Source organism: Xyrauchen texanus, chromosome 11, assembly GCF_025860055.1.
Source record: "Xyrauchen texanus isolate HMW12.3.18 chromosome 11, RBS_HiC_50CHRs, whole genome shotgun sequence".
NCBI classification, from domain to species: domain Eukaryota; kingdom Metazoa; phylum Chordata; class Actinopteri; order Cypriniformes; family Catostomidae; genus Xyrauchen; species Xyrauchen texanus.
This window is the reverse complement of record NC_068286.1, coordinates 28,765,789-28,787,030: the sequence shown is the minus strand read 5'-3', so window position 1 is coordinate 28,787,030 and position 21,242 is coordinate 28,765,789. Positions and strand designations below refer to the sequence as shown.

The 21,242-nt window shown below is 38.2% G+C and overlaps 1 protein-coding gene across 7 annotated transcripts in view; it reads left to right on the top strand.

The window, feature by feature from the left end:
• The window catches only part of LOC127651421 (muscleblind-like protein 2a), a 149,677-nt gene that overhangs the window by 80,646 nt on the left and 47,789 nt on the right, over nucleotides 1-21,242 (top strand). For all 7 annotated transcript variants that reach the window (XM_052137232.1, XM_052137229.1, XM_052137230.1 and 4 more), the window contains exon 3: nucleotides 19,249-19,413. In XM_052137232.1, the coding sequence (XP_051993192.1) occupies nucleotides 19,249-19,413 (165 nt within the window). The remainder of the gene's footprint in view (nucleotides 1-19,248; nucleotides 19,414-21,242) is intronic.

The window sequence follows — 21,242 nt, the reverse complement described above, 5'->3', positions numbered from 1 at the left end:
TTAGAACCTTACTAAAAATCTCTTAAAAGCACACAAAAAAATATTGGTTCTCTATCAAAACACACTGAATACTATTACTTCAACAGATTATATTATTATTTTTGTTTTTGTTTAAGCATTGTAAAGATGAGAGATATATCTGCTTTTTTGAGTGCAGCTGTCAGCTTCTGCTCTCCTCACCTGCACAGGTGATAGTAAAGCGGTTTAAACAGCGCAGTTGTTGCTTCAGAAATGTATCAAGAGTCCCGTATGCACTGTTCTATCTGTTTGCTCTGCGAGTAGAAGATAAAACCTTTATGAGTGATCGGCAATGATAAAAGCCAATGAAATGGACAGTGCGCAAGAGTAAAGAAAGGCATCGGGGAGAGAAAATAAGAATTAAACGAAAACATCACCAACATCTACCGAACCGCTGCCTTGTCATTATTTTCTTGTTTGTTTTCCCCCGTTGTGTGCAAATCAGTGCAATTGTCCGTGCAAGCTCATCTTTCATGTTGTTTTTTGGCTTGTTATCACAAATAAACTCTCCCGTTGCTATGTGCGTAGGTTTGTGAAAGAATTTCGGGATCGTGTTTCATTCGGGCACAAATGGTCATGTGTTTGATACAGCTGGTCTGCTAACAGTCGTGTTTGTACACTTGACTTTAGAGTATGCACTTAACTCACGTCTTTGTTTCCACATCTGTCATTGGCACGCACCACTGCTCTGCCGGGATTTAAACTGAACTCAGAATCGATTCTGATTCTTTTCAGAATCGATTTAGAATCGTTTGAGTATGAATCGCGATGCATTGCTGAAAGTTTTTTCCAACAGCTCTAATGCAACCAAATATTAACAAAGTGTATGTAAACTTCTGACCCACTGGTAATGTGATGAAATAAATAAAAGCTGAATAAATAATTCTCTCTATTATTATTCTGATATTTCACATTCTTAAAATAATGTAGTTAGGTCTGGACGATTAAACGATATCGATATATATCACGATAAAGAAAATCCACGATAAACTTTTGAGGAATTTTCGATATTTACTGTGTGTCGCTAAAACACAAGCAGGCTTTCTCAGACTGCGTTTCCACTGGGGCGGACGAAATCCGCTCAAAAGCACTCACAGCGCTAGGAGAGAGCTTGCTCCACACCGCTGCTAATCCTACAATCCACCTTGCGAGCATGACGCTCGGCTTTCAAAGGAATGAATTGAAAACACTCCCAGATTCGCTCACAACACGCCAGTGGTAACGTAGGGTCAGACTGGATGAACTCGCTAATGCTAGCCGCCTGGCTAACAATTAGGTTATGTTGGACACCGGATTGATTCCATCCGCACCGCAAGACTTAATGACAACGGTTGTGCCCTCTCATCTTCTCTAGTGAAGAGCACGACAGAACAACAGTGATGTGGACAACAGCTCTGATCTTTCTGCGCTGTAATCTTGAATATTGTTCTCTAGCAACAAACATGCATCATTTTTACCCTGTCCCGCTCCGCACGCATTGCCTCTTTTCCCTGCATGTGTGTAGACATGAAGCGCCGCATGAGTTAATGTGGTTTCAAAGCACCTTTTAGACCATACCATTTTTTCCCTTCTAAATGTATCTTTATTAATCAGCATGTTACAAGCCTTTAATAATAAACAAATTGAATAATCAAATCGATTTCTGTTCTAATTTTGTGAAAATTAATTAGATGTCTGGAATGGATAAGGAAAGATTAAAATTATTAGTTGGTGGACTAGTCTCTCACTTTAATGAAAATATACAAATGTTTTTAAAAAATATTTCTCTCGGGACACCCCTGAACCCACATTCAGCATCATTCCACAGTCACAAGGGCTTCTATGCCCCATACTTGTGTATCTGAATCTAAAAAAATATAAAAAATATTTCATTTTAATATAAAAATATTCCAACAAATACTGGACTGCTGTCACTTTGTTTCAGAACAAACAGATGAGCTTTTAACATTCATTTTCAATTGATAAACGGTAAAAGACAGTAAAATTGGTAAAAGATCCTGCAGACCCCACTGCTTTGGCTGTCTCTGGACCCCTTGTGCAGTTTTGTAGAGACTATTTTGACTGTTTAGAATTTATTTTTTCTTCTTTTCTTCCGTCAACTTTGAAATAAAAAAAAGTGTAAATGTATATTGTGATAAATATTGATATTGAACAATACGAAAAAGATTATCATGATAACAATTTTGGCCATATCGCCCAGCCCTAAATGTAGTGACCCTATCTGATCTAAGACAGGAAATGATTTATGTGATTAAATGTCAGGATTTGTGATTAAATGTATTTGGCTAAGGTGTATGTGAACTTCTGACTTCAACTGTAAACATTTGAAAGTTTGAAAAAATGACAGAAAAGATGTTCCCTAGAATTTATTCTGTTTGAACAAAAATAACTGAGGATGTTCTGGATTTTTATTCTGTAGGGATAATCTGCGTAAATCTGTTATTAGATCTTGAACTAATTTAATTCTGCCTCCATAATTGAGCTAGCTTTTGCTTGGCCTTAGTTATTCCCTAATTAGCATGTTCAACGAAATGCTCATTTTATTGAAAATAAGTTACGTTTACATGGGAATTGGGAATTACTTGGCTTGAGTTGAAAAAATAATTGGGTTAAGTGGTTTTAATCCTAATCTTGCCATGAAGTTAGTAACATTGTTTCCAATTCCCATTGGGATTCATTAGAGACTACAGGTGAAACTCGAAAAATTTGAATATCGTGCAAAAGTTCATTCATTTCAGTAATTCAACTTAAAAGGTGAAACTAATATATTATATAGACTCATTACAAGCAAAGTAAGACATTTCAAGCCTTTATTTGATATAATTTTTATGATTATGGCTTACAGCTTATGAAAACCCCAAATTCAGAATCTCAGAAAATTAGAATATTACATGAAATCAATAAAATAAGGATTTTAAATGTCAGAAATGCCCTCTGAAAAGTATAATCATGCATATGTACTCAGTACTTGGTTTGGGCCCCTTTTGCATTAGTTACTGCCTCAATGCGGCGTGGCATGGATGCTATCAGCCTGTGGCACTGCTGAGGTGTTATGGAAGACCAAGATGCTTCAATAGCGGCCTTCAGCTCTTCTGCATTGTTTGGTCTCATGTCTCTCATATTTCTCTTGGCAATGCCCCATAGATTCTCTATGGGGTTCAGGTCAGGCGAGTTTGCTGGCCAGTCAAGCACAGTAATACCATGGTCATTGAACCAGGTTTTGGTACTTTTGGCAGTGTGGGCAGGTGCCAAGTCCTGCTGGAAAATGAAGTCAGCATCTCCATAAAGCTTGTCTGCTGAAGGAAGCATGAAGTGCTCTAAAATGTCCCGGTAGACGGCTGCGTTGACTCTGGACTTAATAAAGCACAGTGGACCAACACCAGCCGATGACATGGCTCCCCAAACCAACACAGACTGTGGAAACTTCACACTTGACTTCAAGCATCTTGGATTGTGTGCCTCTCCATTCTTCCTCCAGACTCTGGGACCTTGGTTTCCAAATGAGATGCAAAATTTGCTCTCATCAGAAAAGAGGACTTTGGACCACTGAGCAACAGACCAGTTCTTTTTTTCTTTAGCCCAGGTAAGATGCTTCTGACGTTGTTTGTTGTTCAGGAGCGGCTTGACAAGAGGAATACGACATTTGAAGCCTCAGTCCACTCCTTGTGAAGCTCCCCCACACATTTGAATGGCCTTTTCCTGACAATCCTCTCCAGACTACGGTCATCCCTGCTGCTTGTGCACCTTTTTCTTCCACACTTTTCCCTTCCACTTAACTTTCTATTAATGTGCTTTGATACAGCAATTTGAGAACATCCAACTTCTTTTGCAATTACCTTTTGAGGCTTTCCCTCCTTGTGGAGGGTGTCAATGATGGTTTTCTGCACAACTGTCAGGTCAGCAGTCTTCCCCATGATTGTGAATTCAACTGAACCAGACTGAGAGACCATTTAAAGGCTCAGGAACCCTTTGCAGGTGTTTTGGATTAATTAGCTGATTAGAGTGTGACACTTTGAGCCTACAATACTGAACCTTTTCACAATATTCTAATTTTCTGAGATTCTGAATTTGGGGTTTTCATAAGCTGTAAGCCATAATCATAAAAATTATATCAAATAAAGGCTTGAAATATCTTACTTTGCTTGTAATGAGTCTATATAATATATTAGTTTCACCTTTTAAGTTGAATTACTGAAATTAATGAACTTTTGCACGATATTCTAATTTTTCGAGTTTCACCTGTATATGGAACATTTACTGTCAATTGTGGGTAGTCATTCTTAGTTTCGAATCAGAAGTTGTAGCTGCAGTTTTAAAAGGGTGAGTGCTTTTATGGGTTCAAAGAGGTCTTTCAAAGTAAGTGTTAAAGTAAGAGTTAATTTGTCTAAAAGATCTTTAGTTACCTGATACCATAGTGGTGCTCATAATTGATTTTTGAGTGAAAGATTTCACAAAATGCACTAAAACTAGTGCAGTGTCATTGGAGTTATGAGTGGTAGCACATCTCTTCACAAGTTGAAGCTGTGGTGCTTGTTTGGGTGACTTCAAAAATTACTATAAAATCAACATGAAAGGGCATTCACAGATCATTTACTTTAGTAATGTGACATTTCAGAGTGAAAAAGGATATTCAATCAGAAAAAAAAAATTAGGGTGGGACTTAATTTTGTCCAGTGGGATCATAAAAAGTACTCTAAATATGACAGGTGGTTGAAGGAAAGTGGCATGATGAAATCCGCCAAAAAGAAAAGCTGTTTCAGAGGTGGAGCAAGCCATTAGGTTTGGCTTTTCTTTGGAATGATGTGCACCTATTAATTGTTCACTGCAATAATTAACAGGAACTTGTATTAGGGTTCAGTTTGATTTCATGTTGACTTTTGTGTCACTTCTGCTTGCACAGTATGCGTAAATGTTGCATTAGTGGTTTGAATTTGGCTGGAATGCCTGTATTGGCATACAGGTATGGATCAGACCAACGAAAGTCCCAACATGATGACAAGGACACTCAAGTCAGAAGACTGTGTTCATCAGCATTCCCAAGAGCTCATCCTTTTAAGCCTCTTTGATGTTGCTCTCTCTCTCTCTGTGACATACCCTTGTAAACAGGCCTATTTATTTAAGTGCCATGTGGTAGCGCTGAAAGATGGCGTTACCACTGTAAATGCCATGCTGGAAATGCCACTCTTTGGCTAGATCACTCACATCCATCCCTTGAGCATACAGCAATGTCATAGAGAAGGGTACACAACTTTTAATTTAAAGATTTGCTTGTTTTTCAGTTTAGAGATGTAGTATCACGTTATCATGTGCCAACAATTTTTTGTGGTCTTGCATAGTAGTCCCTTGAACTCAATGGATTTTGACAGTTTTTGAAAACAAACCGTGTGGCCAAAATGCACATTATAACTTCTCTTCAAAATAAAGTTATTTAATACACAATATAAATGCTCAAAGTTTCAATAATAAGAGTATGTCATGTAATTTTTTTACTAAAAGTAAAGATCACAACCAAATTAGCCTTCATAAATAGTTGGCTACATTGAGGCTGATCAGGTGCAGAACAAGCAATAGAACTGAACAAACCTTGTACTGAAAAAGTATGTGAAAGTGTATTATTGTGGTGGGGGGGTTATAATGTGTTTGTCTTGATTATTATAATCACATTTTAACTTTTCAAAAATATAGAAATTCTACTTTCTATCAATTAATATTATTGTATAATGATATGAGATGTAAATGTTAGAAATACATAGTGTACAATTTACTGTCACTTTAAAAGTTTAACGTGTATCTCACAGACTCGCACAGCTGTTGCGGTTTATTTATTAACAGAGAACAGAGAAGTCTCGGTTTTTTAGCACATACATTCATATTTCTTTTAACTTTTTTAAGATAGAGGATATTAGAAAACACATTATTCAATGAAAGTGGAGTTCGGGATTTCATCTTTGGACAAATATAATATGGAAAAAAATGGTCCGTTTTAATCTCAAGCACTTCTCAAAAAAACAAGTTGATTTTCCAGGTATTCCAGTACGAAAAAACTGCAGCAGGGGTAAAATCAAATGATAGAGAGATTATGATGTTTGACGAGTCGCTTCATTTATGATCACATGAACAGAATACAGTGTTGCAAATTTCGAAATATCGAGTTTTATCTCAATATGGTTTGTAATTTTTTTGTTTCATGATATATTGAACTTCGATATATCGTCCCATCCCTCAAAGTTATTAAGTGGTGGTGGTGTAGTGGGCTAAAGCACTAAACTGTTAAGCAGAAGGTTGTCGGTTCGATCCCCACAGCCACCACCATTGTGTCCTTGAGCAATGCACTTAACTCCAGGTTGCTCCGGGGGGATTGTCCCTGTAATAAGTGCATTGTAAGTCGCCTTGGATAAAAGCGTCTGCCAAATGCATAAATGTCAATGTAAAAATTTATTTCTAAAGAAATCTGGCAATTTGAGACAACACTGGCAAGTGTCAAGTGTCAAACAGTGAGATTCACCCCACAGGCTAGATCCAGAAATTGATTCAGTACAAATTCAGAGTATTTTAAGATGAGGTGTTTGCAAACCAATCTTTTCTTTTAAGATGTGCAAATGCAGAAAATTAAACTTGACGGATCATCAACCAAGACTGAAACAATAGCCTGGTGTATATCAGCATGCTTTGATCTGCTTCTCGTGAGCAGCACTCAACAAGCAGACAATGTGGAAGCCTGCAATGAACCTAGCACCTCTTATTGAGTGTGGCTCAAATCTTTTCTTCCTTCTGTAATGTTTGAGCTGATTATCGCATCTCAGATATCTAAATCTGGTGCCTTCTGTAATTGCAGTGAAGCAGTATTGTGTAGCATGACAAGCATTGGTCATTTGATACAGCCTATAGGCAGAGCTTCCTGTGGCATGTGGCTGTAAAAATAGACTCCCACCCTCATTATTGAATCAGAACGTCTCGTACATATTTGTGACCCGTCACGGAAACCAGTGACACAAGTCGGCAGCACAACTTGTGAGCAAAATGAGAAACAAGTGTTTTTTTCCAAAATTGGTGATTTCCGCTTTTTTGCAGAATCTGTTAGTTGAGATCATGAAGAAGCCTCTCCATGTTTGAGATAACAGTATTGGTATATTTAAAAGCGTACATTTTGAGGTTGAAATCGGCTTGTTTTTCGGAGATTCTAGCATGCAGTAGGGGCGTGTCATTGTCTGTGTGTATTTCCGTACTGAATAGCCGCGGCGCTTTTGCCCTCGCCCCTAACAGCGTGGCTACTTATTATGCAGCTCTAGCCGGCTCTATCTGATATCAAAATTCAATGAAGATGGACGCCGCAAAGAATGTCGCAGACGAGCTGAACCGTGGCCGTTACAACTGAAAATGTTTTGAAGTACTTCTTCGACAAGCCGGATGCTTATGAACAAGCGTTCACTGATTCTGAAGACGATCTGAGCGACGATGAAAGTGGCATGATAAGACTGAATAATATCCCTAATCTACAACTGAGCCGAAGATGAAGACGAGGAAGAATGTATCGGACTGGCGTCATGCGAATTATTGGACATTTAGAGGCAAACAGAGGCACAGTGCAAACTTCGGAGATGGTTACATCCACAAAGAAGACCCCGACAAAGAGAAAGTGTGCCCGAACGACTTATTTCATTGGAGGCAACGAGATCTGCAAGAATACTTTTCTGTTTCTTATGGGGTGAGTTTCCATAAACATCAAAGTTTGTCGCTTTTTGTTCATTCTAAGAACACGCATCACGTTATCTCATGTTTAGTCCATGTTTACAGGGGGAGCTTTACAGGGGTATGGCTTATCTAAATGAGATGTAAATGAGCCCTATTGTCACTCCCAGCAGCAGAGAGAGGTGAGAACTGCACAATCTTTTGAGGCCGTTTTCTCCCCTTTTAGCTTTTTTGAGTGCCTACCTTCAAATGGCCACAACTTCTCCAAATATTGTCAGATTTCCATGTGTTACAAATCGTTGGAAAGCTTGGAGACTACACTTTCAGAATCTGTGAATAACTCAAAATGCCCCAAAACCGACTTGTGTCCCTACTTTCCGTGATCGGTCACATTTCAATAGAACGGTCTGCATAGCCCTGCAAATCCTTGCCATCCATCAATTCATCATAGGAGGCGAGAGATCTTCCTTTGGCCCAGACTGATTGGATTTGACACATCTAAGCTTTTGGTTTGAAGGCAAAAACCGCTGTTTTCATCAGGGATATTAATAAGTTCCCAAGTGAACTTGAGTCACTGATCATTCACTTGACTGTCCGAGGAAGCTTCTTTTTGTGACGGTTCCGCCTAATGTCTGGAGTTTGTTTTGTGGAATAACACTCCTTCAAGAAACTTTTGCATCGATGGAGGAAAGCTTTTACACTGAAGTTCCCAGATAGATTGTGAATAGATGCTAAGGATGCCGCAAAGTATTTACTTGTCCCCAACAATCATTGTCCTTTATAAAGTCAAGGGAATGAGGAAGCCTTGGTGTGAATCTCACATTACTCCCAAGTGAGCTTGACTCACTGAACATTCACTTAACTGTCAGAAGAAGCTGGGAACCTTTTTTGTTTCTTTTTGAGCTGGTTCCGCCTAGCGACCTTCACACTCTGTCTTCACCACATTCAAGGGCTCTTATTTTGAAGTTCTCTCTTGCACTACGTTTCCCAGAAGTCACTGCCCTGATCACTCCCTCGTTATCCCCACCTGTATGTCATTCCCTCATTAAGTTCCAAGTGTATATATACCCTCTAGTTTTGTCAGTAGTTGTCAGTCCATGAATTGTTATGCTTGATGTCACTCCAGCGTATGTTCCACTCCAGCGTATGTTCCACTCCAGCGTATGTTCCACTCCAGCGTATGTTCCACTCCAGCGTATGTTCCACTCCAGCGTATGTTCCACTCCAGCGTATGTTCCACTCCAGCGTATGTTCCACTCCTGTTATTATGATTAAAGGATTTAAAGTTTCTACTCCTGCGTCTCCTCTTGATCCCTTGGGCACCAAGCGTTACAGCGGCTGGAGTTTTGTTAAATAACACTCCTTTGGGACAGCTGGGGATGAATATGCTCGTTCTTTGTGATTATGCCTCCTACTGGATGGAGTTTGTTTTGTTGAATAATTTTTTGCAGGACATTGGAAGGATTAGGTCATCTGCTGCACTTATGAAACAGCCGGCTCACTGAACATTCATTTGACTGCCTGAGGAAACTGATTGTTTTTTATTTATTGTGTGTGTGTGTGTGTGTGTGTGTGTGTGTGTGTGTGTGTGTGTGTGTGTGTGTGTGTGTGTGTGTGTGTGTGTTGGTTCTGCTAGAGGCTGGAGCTTGTTTTGGGGAGGAACACACCTTCGGGACAGTACATGGATGAATCTACACATTCTTTGTGTTTATTCTGCCTATTGGCTGGCGTTTGTTCTATAGATTTTCTTCTATGTATTTCTGTCTCACAAAATTTGTATAGAAGCCCCGGACTTGAGCAATCCGAGTTTTGGTGGGGGTCTCGTAGGCGTACATGGACTGTTTGGGTTTAGAGGGATGGACGCCAGTTTGCACTGTCGTACATGGGGTTAATGTGCATGTTTTTCTTTTTTCTGTTTGTTTGGATTGGGGGGAAGTTCGCACTAATGCTGAAATGTGTTTTTTATAATCTTGTTTTTGACACACAATCCATTTTTTCAAAATGTCAAATGTTAATATGAGTGGTCTCGATTGTCCACGTAGAATGCGAATGGGTTGGGGCACCCCATAAAAAGAAGGAAAGTTATTTCTCTTCTTAAATGTAAGAAACATGATATATTGTTTCTTCAAGAAATGCATCTTTCCCCAGATAAAGCTGAAAAATCTGGGAAGATATGGGGTGGATATGTTTTCTTACCATCTGGTAGGGACTATACAAGCTTTAGTCTAGAAAATATATATTTTTATATATATATCTAAGTCCCTCATTTCATCTGTTGTGGATTGCTCAATTGGAAACTTTTCGGATTACCCCTGGTGAGTTTCAAGGTGTTGCCCCATATGGAGAAAAATAAATCAAATAGTTGGCCCTTTATTGTATCCCTTTTGCAAAATTGTTAATTCCAACATCTGCTAAAGGCTGTCCTGGATGACCATTTAAATAAAGAATAAATACAAATAAAATAAATAGCTAAATAAATATCAGGGGTACTGTTAAGTACTGTTTTTGATACAGCCAGACAATTAGGGGCAGGTTATAAAACAAGAAGAATTTACACCTGCCGAGTCAAGAGATTAACAGCGGCAGTGGTGTTACACCGTTTTCTGCTAAACAAGTTCAGGGGAAACTTTCAACGGTGGAAAACCAGACTTTTAAATATTACATTTTGTAAATGCAATGACTGTAATTTTTATCAAACTTTGTAAAATTCCTTTACAAAATAGTAGGGCGAATACATGTTCACACATTAGTTTCCACTCAGCTGGCAAGGTATGAAAGTAGCTACGTGGTTAGCTATTTAGCTATAAGCTCATTGTCATAGAGAGTAAAAGATGGACGTTGTTTATTTTCCAACATTGCGTCTCACCAACTGTTAACAATGTAGCATGAAATCAACACTCAACCATTATCTGCTGAGCTACAAAAAGATGCTCTGATGCTTACCTTTCAATCCACTACGTAACTGATTGCACTGACAAACTATAGCTGGCTAACATAGCAAACAGATGAGATAAACATGAGTGACATGGTTGTCAGGGACAGGGTTAACGTTATATTAGTTATATTGACAAGGTATGTATTTCACAAACTAGTTAGCATGAAGACACCGCTTAACTACGCACTGTCTGCAGAACTACCATCAGCTCAGTTCTGAATGCAGTCAGAGTGCTCTTTGCTGGGCAAACTATAATATGACACCAATTCTAAGTCACCCCAAGCATTGTTTTCAGCATTATATGTTCTGGAAAAACTAAAAAGGTTTCACATCTGCGCATTTTGGAAAACATATACGCCAATATATCTGTGATAAATCGGTCAGCCACTAATATTAAATAACCTTCGGGTAATGCTTATTATTGGATAACCATCCATCTCATTTGATTAGCCTATATTGTCTTTTTATTTGGAACTTGATGGACGTGAACAATAGACAACCTACTGTTACTCTGTAACAACTTCGGAAACAATCGGTACAGCACATACAAAATAAATCACTAGTAGTGAAGCTGTGTACAGTGAAAGTGCCAGCAGTTTGCAGAGTTGAATTTGGTTCGTTTTAATTGCTAGATTTTTATTAACCGATTAGCCACAACATTAAAGCCACCTGCCTAATATTGTGTAGGTCCCCCTCGTGCTGCCAAAACAGTGCCAGCTGCTCACCACAGTTATACATAGCAGTTATCTGAGTTACCATAGACTTCGTCAGTTCGAACCAGTCTAAACATTCTCTGTCGACCTCTCTCATCAACACGCCATTTCCGTCCGCAGAACTACCACTCACTGGAAGTACTTAGTTTTTTTTGGCACCATTATGAGTTAATTCTAGTGACTGTTTTGTGTGAAAATCCCAGGAACCAGTCTCAAACCAGCCCGCCTGGCACTAACAATCATCCATGAGATTATCTAATCAGCCAATCATGTCGCAGCAGTGCAGTTTATAAAATCATGGAGGTCAGGAGCTTCTGTTAACCCTCTGGGGTCTGAGGGTGTTTTGGACCCTGAAGAAGTTTTGACATGTCTTGACATTTGTGCTTTTTTCAGTTGCTTAAAAACATATTAATGGCTAAAGTCTGATAACACTGTATTCAGCACAAACTGGCTACAATAATATGTGAGCAACATGTATGTACATGTTTGTATTTTTGAGAAAATAACATTTATGCATGGTTTTTAAGTCATTGAAATAAGGCCATATAACACATACTAAACACTTGTCCACAAGACTTTTGAGAACTGGATCTAGAGCTGGATCTGTAGCCTAGAGTTTTTGCTACAAAATGATGTGAAAATCATCCTGATCACTCATTCATACAAAACACTATAGTAATTGAACTTTTGTAAGACACTTTTAGTGTTAGAATGTTCATATGCGAGGAGGTGTGAACTATAATGAATAATAATGTGATTCACACCTGAGGAGACAAAAGATCCCTCCCCTGGGTCTATCAATGAGGAATGTGACAGAAAGAGAATGAATGTGAGGAGACTTAATGATCAAAATCAAGTTTTAAGTTAAAAGAAGTAATCTGACTATACACATTCTTTACATAAAGACTTTACTTAAGTTTAGACCTACACTACCGTTTAAAAGAAGTTTCTTCTGCTCACAAAGACTGCATTTATTTGATCCAAAATACAGTAAAAACATGATATTGTGAACCATTCTTACAATTTAAAAGAAAGAACAGTTTTCTATTTGAATATATTGTAAAATGCATTTGTGATCAAAGCTGAATTTTCAGCATCATTACTGCAGCCTTCAGTGTCTCATGATTCTTCAGAAATCATTATAATATGCTTACTTTCTAATATGGGCATATTTAAAGTGCATTTTGCTCATTTACACCTGAACAGATATTTGCAAGCACAAGCTTTGTTGATGATAATGAGGCAGCATAAACACTAGTTAAAATATAATCTAAACATTCATATTATTTTGATGTCATTTTTATCATATTTATATCATACAGCATACAATAAAAATACCTACTTTAGCCGAAACAATTAAATGTAACTAAAACTTGCCTATTGGGACATATTTCAAATTTCAATACTCTGAATCCTTGCTGGCAAGTCTGGAAACAGTCCCACTAGTAAAATATGTACATGTTTATATAAAATAGCATATCAACAAATGTAAGTAAAACTAAATGACTTACTCATCTGAAATTGTATCCTCGGCTAGATCATGTCACTACAAAATGCAAACTTTCATCAGAGTCCTGTTCTTCTTCTGAGGAAAATGTTAACTCTTCCTCTTTGCTTTTAATTCTAATCTATAGACCACCCAATAGACACCCAAGATTTCTTTCTGACCTCAGTGAATTGCTTACTCTAGACTGTGCATCACCTAAAACATTGATAATGTTGGGAGCATGTACATTTTCTTACTCACTGTCATGGCCACACTTTGGATTTGGTATGTTCCTCTGGGATTAACAATCTTTCTGTGTTCGAAACTTTGGATGTTTTTATTGATTATAAGCTCATTGAATGTAGTTTCAACTGTTGTCTTTTTAAGTCTTGAAGCAAAAACAGAGAAATTACAGTCATCTTTCTATCTGTAATTCTGTACTCACATCTTCTATAAAAATAGAGATGCACCGATCGACCGGCCAGGGACCGGAATTAGACGATTTTCCGCATGCTCGGCCCGGACCGGTAACCGGCCGGTCAGTCTCACGTCTTACCGATTCCAAGCCGCTCCGTTTTGTTGCCAGCGGCACAGGCAATAACGTCACAGCTGCATGTAAACATGTCATTGGGGTGGGAGATCTTCACTGTGTGAGTGAACAATACATAAAGTTCGAAATGTGGGGGAAACCACCACAATAACTTTCGGAACAACAAACCTAATTAGACATTTAAAACACCATCACCCAGCTGAAAATGCCCATTTTAAAAAAGAAGCTAAAAAGTGAAAGCGGCTAAAGTTAGCCAGAGCTCAGAGCCAGTCACAAGTCAGTAGCCTCTCCTATCATTCCTTGGTATGAGCAGCGAAAATACCAAAGCAATTACGAGGAAAATGATGGAATTCATGGCCCTGGATGACCAGCTGTTCTCCATAGTTGAGGACAGAGGGTTCAGAAATCTGATAAATTTCCTCGATACAGAGTAGGAGGTACTTTCCGACGTCGCGTTGCCCGAGTTGTTTAATCTCGTGTCATGTAACACACGCAGCCTGTTATCTGTCAACATTTGGGTACACAAATCCGGGAGAGGGGAAGTGGGGTGCTGGATGGCAGAGGCAGGCTAAATACTATAGAAATTGTGCCGTTGTGATTTAACGTAATTTTTCCCACCATGTCCGATATTAAAATCAGTGCGACACACATTGCAAAAGGCGTGGGCATTGTCGATATGGCTTCGGGATATGAAATTCAATTCTTCCATCCAGCTGTTGTTAAATGTACATGTATATTTAGTTTTTTTCACCGGAGCACCAGCTGAGTCTTCTCCACCCCTCTACCAGTGATGCTTGATTTAACATCCTGCGTCTACTACCTGCGCAGATATCAACAGCGCAAATGGGTTGTAGGTTGCCAGATTGTGGTCATAAATGATTTGTAATGTGTATGATGTGTCGACTGTGTGAGTAGGATGCATTTCATTCAAGATCTGGCAACTGGACCACCTTGGAATAATTTGAATATAAGAGTTTTTTTGGGAGAAATAACAAAACGGGAGACTCCCGGGAAAAACGTGAGTGTTGACAGGTATGCAAGCCGTTCGTTCCCGAAGCAGTGCTCAGTTTTACAACTGATATTTGGACATCTAATGTAAGTTGAGCGTATTGGATACTTCAGTTTTTCAGATCTTTGGAATTGTTTTGTTAGACGAGTAATAAAGATAAAAAAAATAGTGGAAAATTACATCTGTTATATAAAGCAATTCATTTGCAGTTAATTGTTATTTCTACCTCTTTCTAGTCACAGAGCACTTTATTTTGAGAGTTGTTTAAGTGAGAGAAGATCCTGTAACTTAGTGCAGTTTGGGGGAAATTGTAATGTTTAATAATTTATTTTATTATGAAAATAACATTTAGCATTGAAGAAAGGTAGATTTTGTTTGTATATGTGGTCAATAATATTTCTTAGAAAGAAAATCGGAAGAGGAAAAAATCGGTATCGGCAGGTCATACTTGCAAAAAATCGGAAATCGAAATCGGCCAAGAAAATTGCAATCGGTGCATCTCTACTATAAACCTTTCCTGCCCTGATCAAATACTTTCTCAATACAATGCAACAATTTCCTCCATCTTAGATGGCTATGCACCTGTCAAGAGTTCCTTCCTCTTATTCTTGGTATACTCCTGAATTGCAGGCAATGAAAGCAATGGGGTGACATCTGGAACAGCTTGTCAAGAAAACTGGTTTGACTGTTTATTCTGTGGCTCTCTCTGATCATCTTGTCCAATACAATGCTTCTCTTAACACAGCATGGGCAGCTATTTTCTTCCATTATCAGTAAAACTGTTATCAAAAACGTTTTCTATCACTGTCCATCACTGTCTCCACCTGCATCTGTTGAGCTATGTGAATAATTTAACTAGTTTTTGAAAAACAAAACTGACACAATCTGCATCCATTTTAAGTATTTAGAATTTTTCCATATCCACCCGGTCACCAGACTGACTACATTTTCCCATACCATCCCATCTTATGTTGCTGAGTTGATTAATAAATCACAATCGTCAACGTGCCAACTTGACCCTGCACCAACTTCTCTCCTTAAATGTTCTCTTCATGCTATCACTACTCCTATCTCTCACCTGATTAATACATCACTTGCTTCTGGGATTGTTTCATTAGCTTTAAAAATAACTGCTGTCTCCCCTATGCTCAAGAAACCTGGTGCTGACCCATGTCTATTGGAGAATTATAGGCCTATTTCCAACCTTCCATTTGTGTCCAAGATTCTTGAGAGAGTAGTTGCTTCTCAAATTCAGGAACACCTGAAGTCTAACAATTTTTTCTAGCCCTTTCAGTCAGGATTTCGCACACTACACAGCACGGAAACAGCTCTATTAAGGGTAGTAAATTACCTTTACATTACTGCAGACACAGGTTCACTCAACATTCTTCTTCTACTTGATCTTAGCTCAGCTTTTGACGCTGTCTCCCATAAAAACCTTCTTACTTGTTTTTTTGCAAAAGGCATTCCCGGCACTGCTTATCGTTGGTCAGTATCCCAGGGTTTCCAGCAGAAAATGTGTTAGTTAAGGTGGTGGGGGGGGTTGTATTTGGAATTGCATAACTCCTGACACAAATTAAGACAAATACTGAAACTTGAGTCATATCTTTTTAATGATGTATTAGTTTGTCAAGGTAATAACATTACATCTAATAGTCCGTCAAAATGTGCAAAGCTTATTACAATCACTGCTTATGGCAGAGCTGACACCTAGCTCGCTACAGGCTATCCTCCTTGGTGGACCATTTATGCATATTTTCATGCAGGCTGTCAGACTGTTCCCCTGCAGTCTGTTCCGCAAGTCTGTCTTGATCTATACATGGAAAGTGAATGAAGTTTAGATTAGCGTCGAGTCGCTCCTTTACTGTCGAGTCGCTCTACTAAAATTCGCGCTGTGAACATAAAGCCCGCCTACGTTGATTTGATTGGTCATCTCAAATATTCTGACATTGACGAGCAGTGACAGACCAATGAGGTTCAGATGAACACACACACACACACGCTCGGCGCCGCTGCGGAAGAACGCGCTGATAACAAGACTGAAGCGAACACGAAGGCTTATCACATATTTAAAGATGGAAAGGGAGAAAACAGGACAGAATAACACGGCGAATATCGCTCATATATATTTTTTTGACGACGTAGTTAAGGCGGCAGGCGTGTGTTGCTTAGGCGGCCACCTTAGTTTCAAAGTGCTGCGGGAAACCCTGGTATCCTATTTACAAGGTAGGCAGCAGTTTGTCTCAATACAGAATTACAAATCATAAATTGCTTCTGTTTTAAGAGGAGTCCCACAATGGTCAGTGCTGTGCCCCCTTCTTTTTGTAATTTATATTTCCACTTGTTGAAATTATAAGGAACCATGCCTTAGATTCCACTGTTATGTGGATGACATTCAGATTTATGGTAGTTATAGCTCATCAGCACCATTCCCACCACCCTCATTATCTTAATGCCTCCATGATTTAAGACATTGGTTGGATGGGTAACGTGGTATGGCATTTCCTGTTTGTCCCACAGTTCAGGTTGACTTCAATGGGAGGCAGTTAATTTATGACTATTGTTCCTCGGCTTTGGAATGCTCTCTCACATCCCCTTCTGGAACTCACCACCTTCTCCTTTAAATTACATCTAAAAACTCATCTCTTATCTCAGTGTTATCTCTCAGCTTCTTGTTAAGAATTTTTGTCTTTTTGGGGGGGGGTGTATATGTTATCTGCCCATTTGTTGTATTTTATGTTTGCTGTCATGTAAAGCGACCTTGGGTTTAAGAAAGGTGCTATATAAAATAAACATATTATTATTATTAAGTCTGTGGTAACTCAGACAGCTGATCTGTACATTTGTGGTCAGAAGAATAGCATCTCAGAATGCTATTCTGAGATGCTGGTTGGCACTGTTTTGGCAATATGAGGGGACCTACACAATAATAGGTTGGTGGTTTTAATGTTGTGGCTGATCGATGTATAACGGCAAAGAAACACAATAGAATCTGTATAATAGAATCTCTCCTGGCTGATGCATTTTTACTGTCACAGTCATTTCTGCCATACCATCCTTCACTCTGTCAAAAACACAAAGCTATTAAATGATTAGAAAACATTTATTTTGTATCTGTATTGTTGTTTGATCAAAAAACAATAGTCAACCACAGTAATGAACGCAAAAAATGCCAAAAGTCAGATATTCTGGCTTATGCATTTGTTTGGTGATGCAACGCTCATGTGGAGAGCATAGAGTGCATTGAGCTTATTCAGCAGTCTTTAACGTTCTACTGCTTTGAGGTGATTGTTTCACATTATTTATAGTGCATCATAAGATTGTTCTCTGTTGTAATCTTAGTAGGGGACCTGCTCCCACTACCTGGACAACTTGCTCTCTTATCACTGTATTCATAAACCACTGCAAACAAGCAAGCTAACCACGCAAATTCCATTTAATGTCTCCAAAGATATTTTCAAGGGAACTGTGACTTTCTTGAAACATATAGGTTACATATCTGCTGTTTGATTCACTGAATGGGGCACAAATTTGGGTCCAACAAAGACACAAATCTGGGTTAAATCCACATACATTTTGCTATTTGTAAAATGCATAAACTTAAAATAAATAAACAAACACAAGAAAAACAGATATTCAGAAACAACTACTTTATTAACATGCAGCCCTACAGTATATTATTTTGTATTATTATTTGTAAAGAAAACATTATTATTTGTTTAAGTTTATATATCAAAATTAATATTTTTTATAATGAAGGCCTATAATAAAAACATATTAAATTATTAATATTGTAATATAATGATTCTTTATATTTGTGTGTATGTGTGTGTGTATATATATATATATATATATATATATATATATATATATATATATATATATACACACACACACACACACACACACACACACACACATTTATTTTAATATTATTTTATAATATTTTGAATATAATTTTATTTTAAACAAAGGATCTGTTATATGCTTTTAATAGGCTAAATACCAGAAAGGTTAATGGGATAGTTCACCCAAAAATGACAATTCTGCATTCCAGACCTGTATGAATGAGAAAATTTTAGTCAGAAAGTTAGTTTCAGTGACCTTTCACTGTTATTAAATAGAAAAATATGCAATAAAAGTAATTGGCAGCTGACCTTTAAAGTAACAGCTGTTGTCCCAAACGTCTAATGTAATGTACCAGAAGGTTTATTTATTTGACCATTTTAATGTGAACTTTTTGCGTAGACATTGAGGACATTTGTGCCATTTAGAATACATTTTCCTGCTATTAGCCACGTTATTCCATTAAGTGTGATAGTTCTGGACAAGGTTACCGTGACAATCTCACACCTCCAGGTAGCAGCTGATGCCGTAGAGCACATGTTGAGTGCCGCAGCATCTGAAAAGGCAGTGATTCTCTCTCTGTGTCTCTACATGTCTGCAGTATGTGCAACCACTGCATTTTTAACCCCTCCTCCATTAATTCTCACATCTCAGTATCAGTTTAGACTCCATGTGTTACTGATATCCTGCAGTGAAGCTTCAATGCAAACACACACTTGACCATGAGCAGAATATGGGCGACTTCTAACGTTGGCCTGCTTAATTAATATTGCAGTATCAGAAGAAGCAGTTCTCTTCACTGACATGACATTGCGTGGTCCGTGTAGGTTGGACTGTCATCTGTCAAATGAAATAAATGGGGATTTTCTCTTTGAAGAATTCTGTGAGTTCATAATATTGATTCCAAAAGTTCATAACTTTTGGAATATTGATCTTAGGAGCGGTCTTGGAGAAACGATTGAGATATTAATGAGATCTTGTTTGTTTGTTTTCTTGCTGTAGGGTCGGTGTACAAGAGAAAACTGTAAGTATCTTCATCCACCAGCACATCTGAAGACACAGCTGGAAATCAATGGACGCAACAACCTGATCCAGCAGAAAACCGCAGCGGCGATGCTGGCGCAACAGATGCAGTTCATGATCCCCGGCACCACCATGCAACCAGTGGTGAGAGTCTTGGACTGATCGTTTTTGTTGTGTTTAGTATTAAATGTGGCTTGGCCCACTATCCTTGCAGTTAGCAACCAAATGCAATAAACCTGGGGTTGGCAACCTATGGCACGCGTGCACACAGAGAGGTAATCACTGGCATGCCAGCAATGGTGATAGAGAAGTAGACTATTTTATTTTATATAATTCCGCACCTGCATTCCAGTCTACATCTTGATGTAATCTTCCTCGTGATCACACAGTGTGTTTTCATGAGCTGAATGGGAGGCTAAACAAAAAGTACAAATGTGATGAGACTCATGCTGCGCGTGCAAGCCATTAGCGCATCACAAGCCGGCAGCGCTTCATGTTCGGTTAATCGCGTGAGTAAACCCGCCCACTTTACTCCGGTCTGTCTGCGTGGATGATGGCCTACATTCCATGTTTCATTTGTTTCTTTTTGCTTTCAGAACTACACGTCATGTAATAAGGAAAACACCATTATCCCTTGAGATTTCCAACCAAGCATACAGGTACACCCTCCTTAAACAATATTCACACTCAAAATTCTACATTAAACGATTAAAAGAGAAAACATAAACCCACATTGTGAGATTCAAAAAAACACACTTGGCAAAATATAAATTATTCAAAATAGAAATTAAATCTGGAAATAAAGTTTTAGGATTTTGCAGATGCGATTCACCGAAAAGGGCTAAATAGTGAATCGGCTTGTGATGCACGAATGGCTTGCAAGTGCAGCGTGAGTCTTGTCATACATTAATAGTGTTTCATTTGATGGAAACACACTGTGTGATCATACAGAAGGATTACATGAAGATGTAGATTGGAATGCAGGTGCGAAAAACATAAAATAGCCTGCTCCTCTCTCGCTTTTGCTTGCATCCTAGTGATTACCCCTCTGCGTCAGCACAGCCATTGACCAGGAAAATCAAAAATGGCACTCCATGTCAAAAATGTTGTCGACCCCTGCAATTAACAATTGCTCACTGATTGTTTTTCAGCAAATCAAGTTTGCTTTGTAGAACAGTCGTACTCACTTATCTTGTTGTTGTTGTCATTTACTTTTTCATTTTGCAAGTTAAAATAAATCTAAATGCAAAAATAAGTTGTTGATTTATTTCTGCTGGGTCTGTCAGGCATATAGTTTTTTTATTAGTAACATGTTTTTATACATGTAAGAAATATAGACCTATATTTTATTTGTGATTAAACAGTGATAGTTATCGTAAACTGCAGTGCAGTGGTTTTCATATGAAAAAAGTAATGTTTACATGTTTGCTGCATTTTCAAAAAAAAATTCATCATCTGAAAGGCCCTGCGACTTTTATTCCGAAGCGACTTATATACATAATTTATACATAACTAATGTCGGCTGGTCAGTCACAAGCACACCAAAACAGATGAAAACATCAGTCATAAAGAAGGCAGAAGTATTTTAAAGTATTTTAAAGCCAATTCAGAATATTTTGCCTTTGCAAAGTACTTTATGTGACCAGTTTAAATGTGGTCATTTATAACATTATTGAGTGAATTGGTTACTTAATACATAGCAAATAGGGTTGTAAATATCATAAATATCCACAGTCACTGACGTTAATGAATGAATAAAAAACAACAGGCATATTGTTTAACTCACAGACTGAAAGCTGTTTATTTGTGCACAGCATAAATTTACAGATGTTATAAACAGATGTGGCTTACTTGTCGCGTTTATTTCATGAAACATAAAAAGAATATGAGAAACTGGTAGATGTGATTACTTAGCAAATTCTCCTGGTTGAAACAAGCCCAAAAACACTATGATGCGATGTATAAATTCTGAG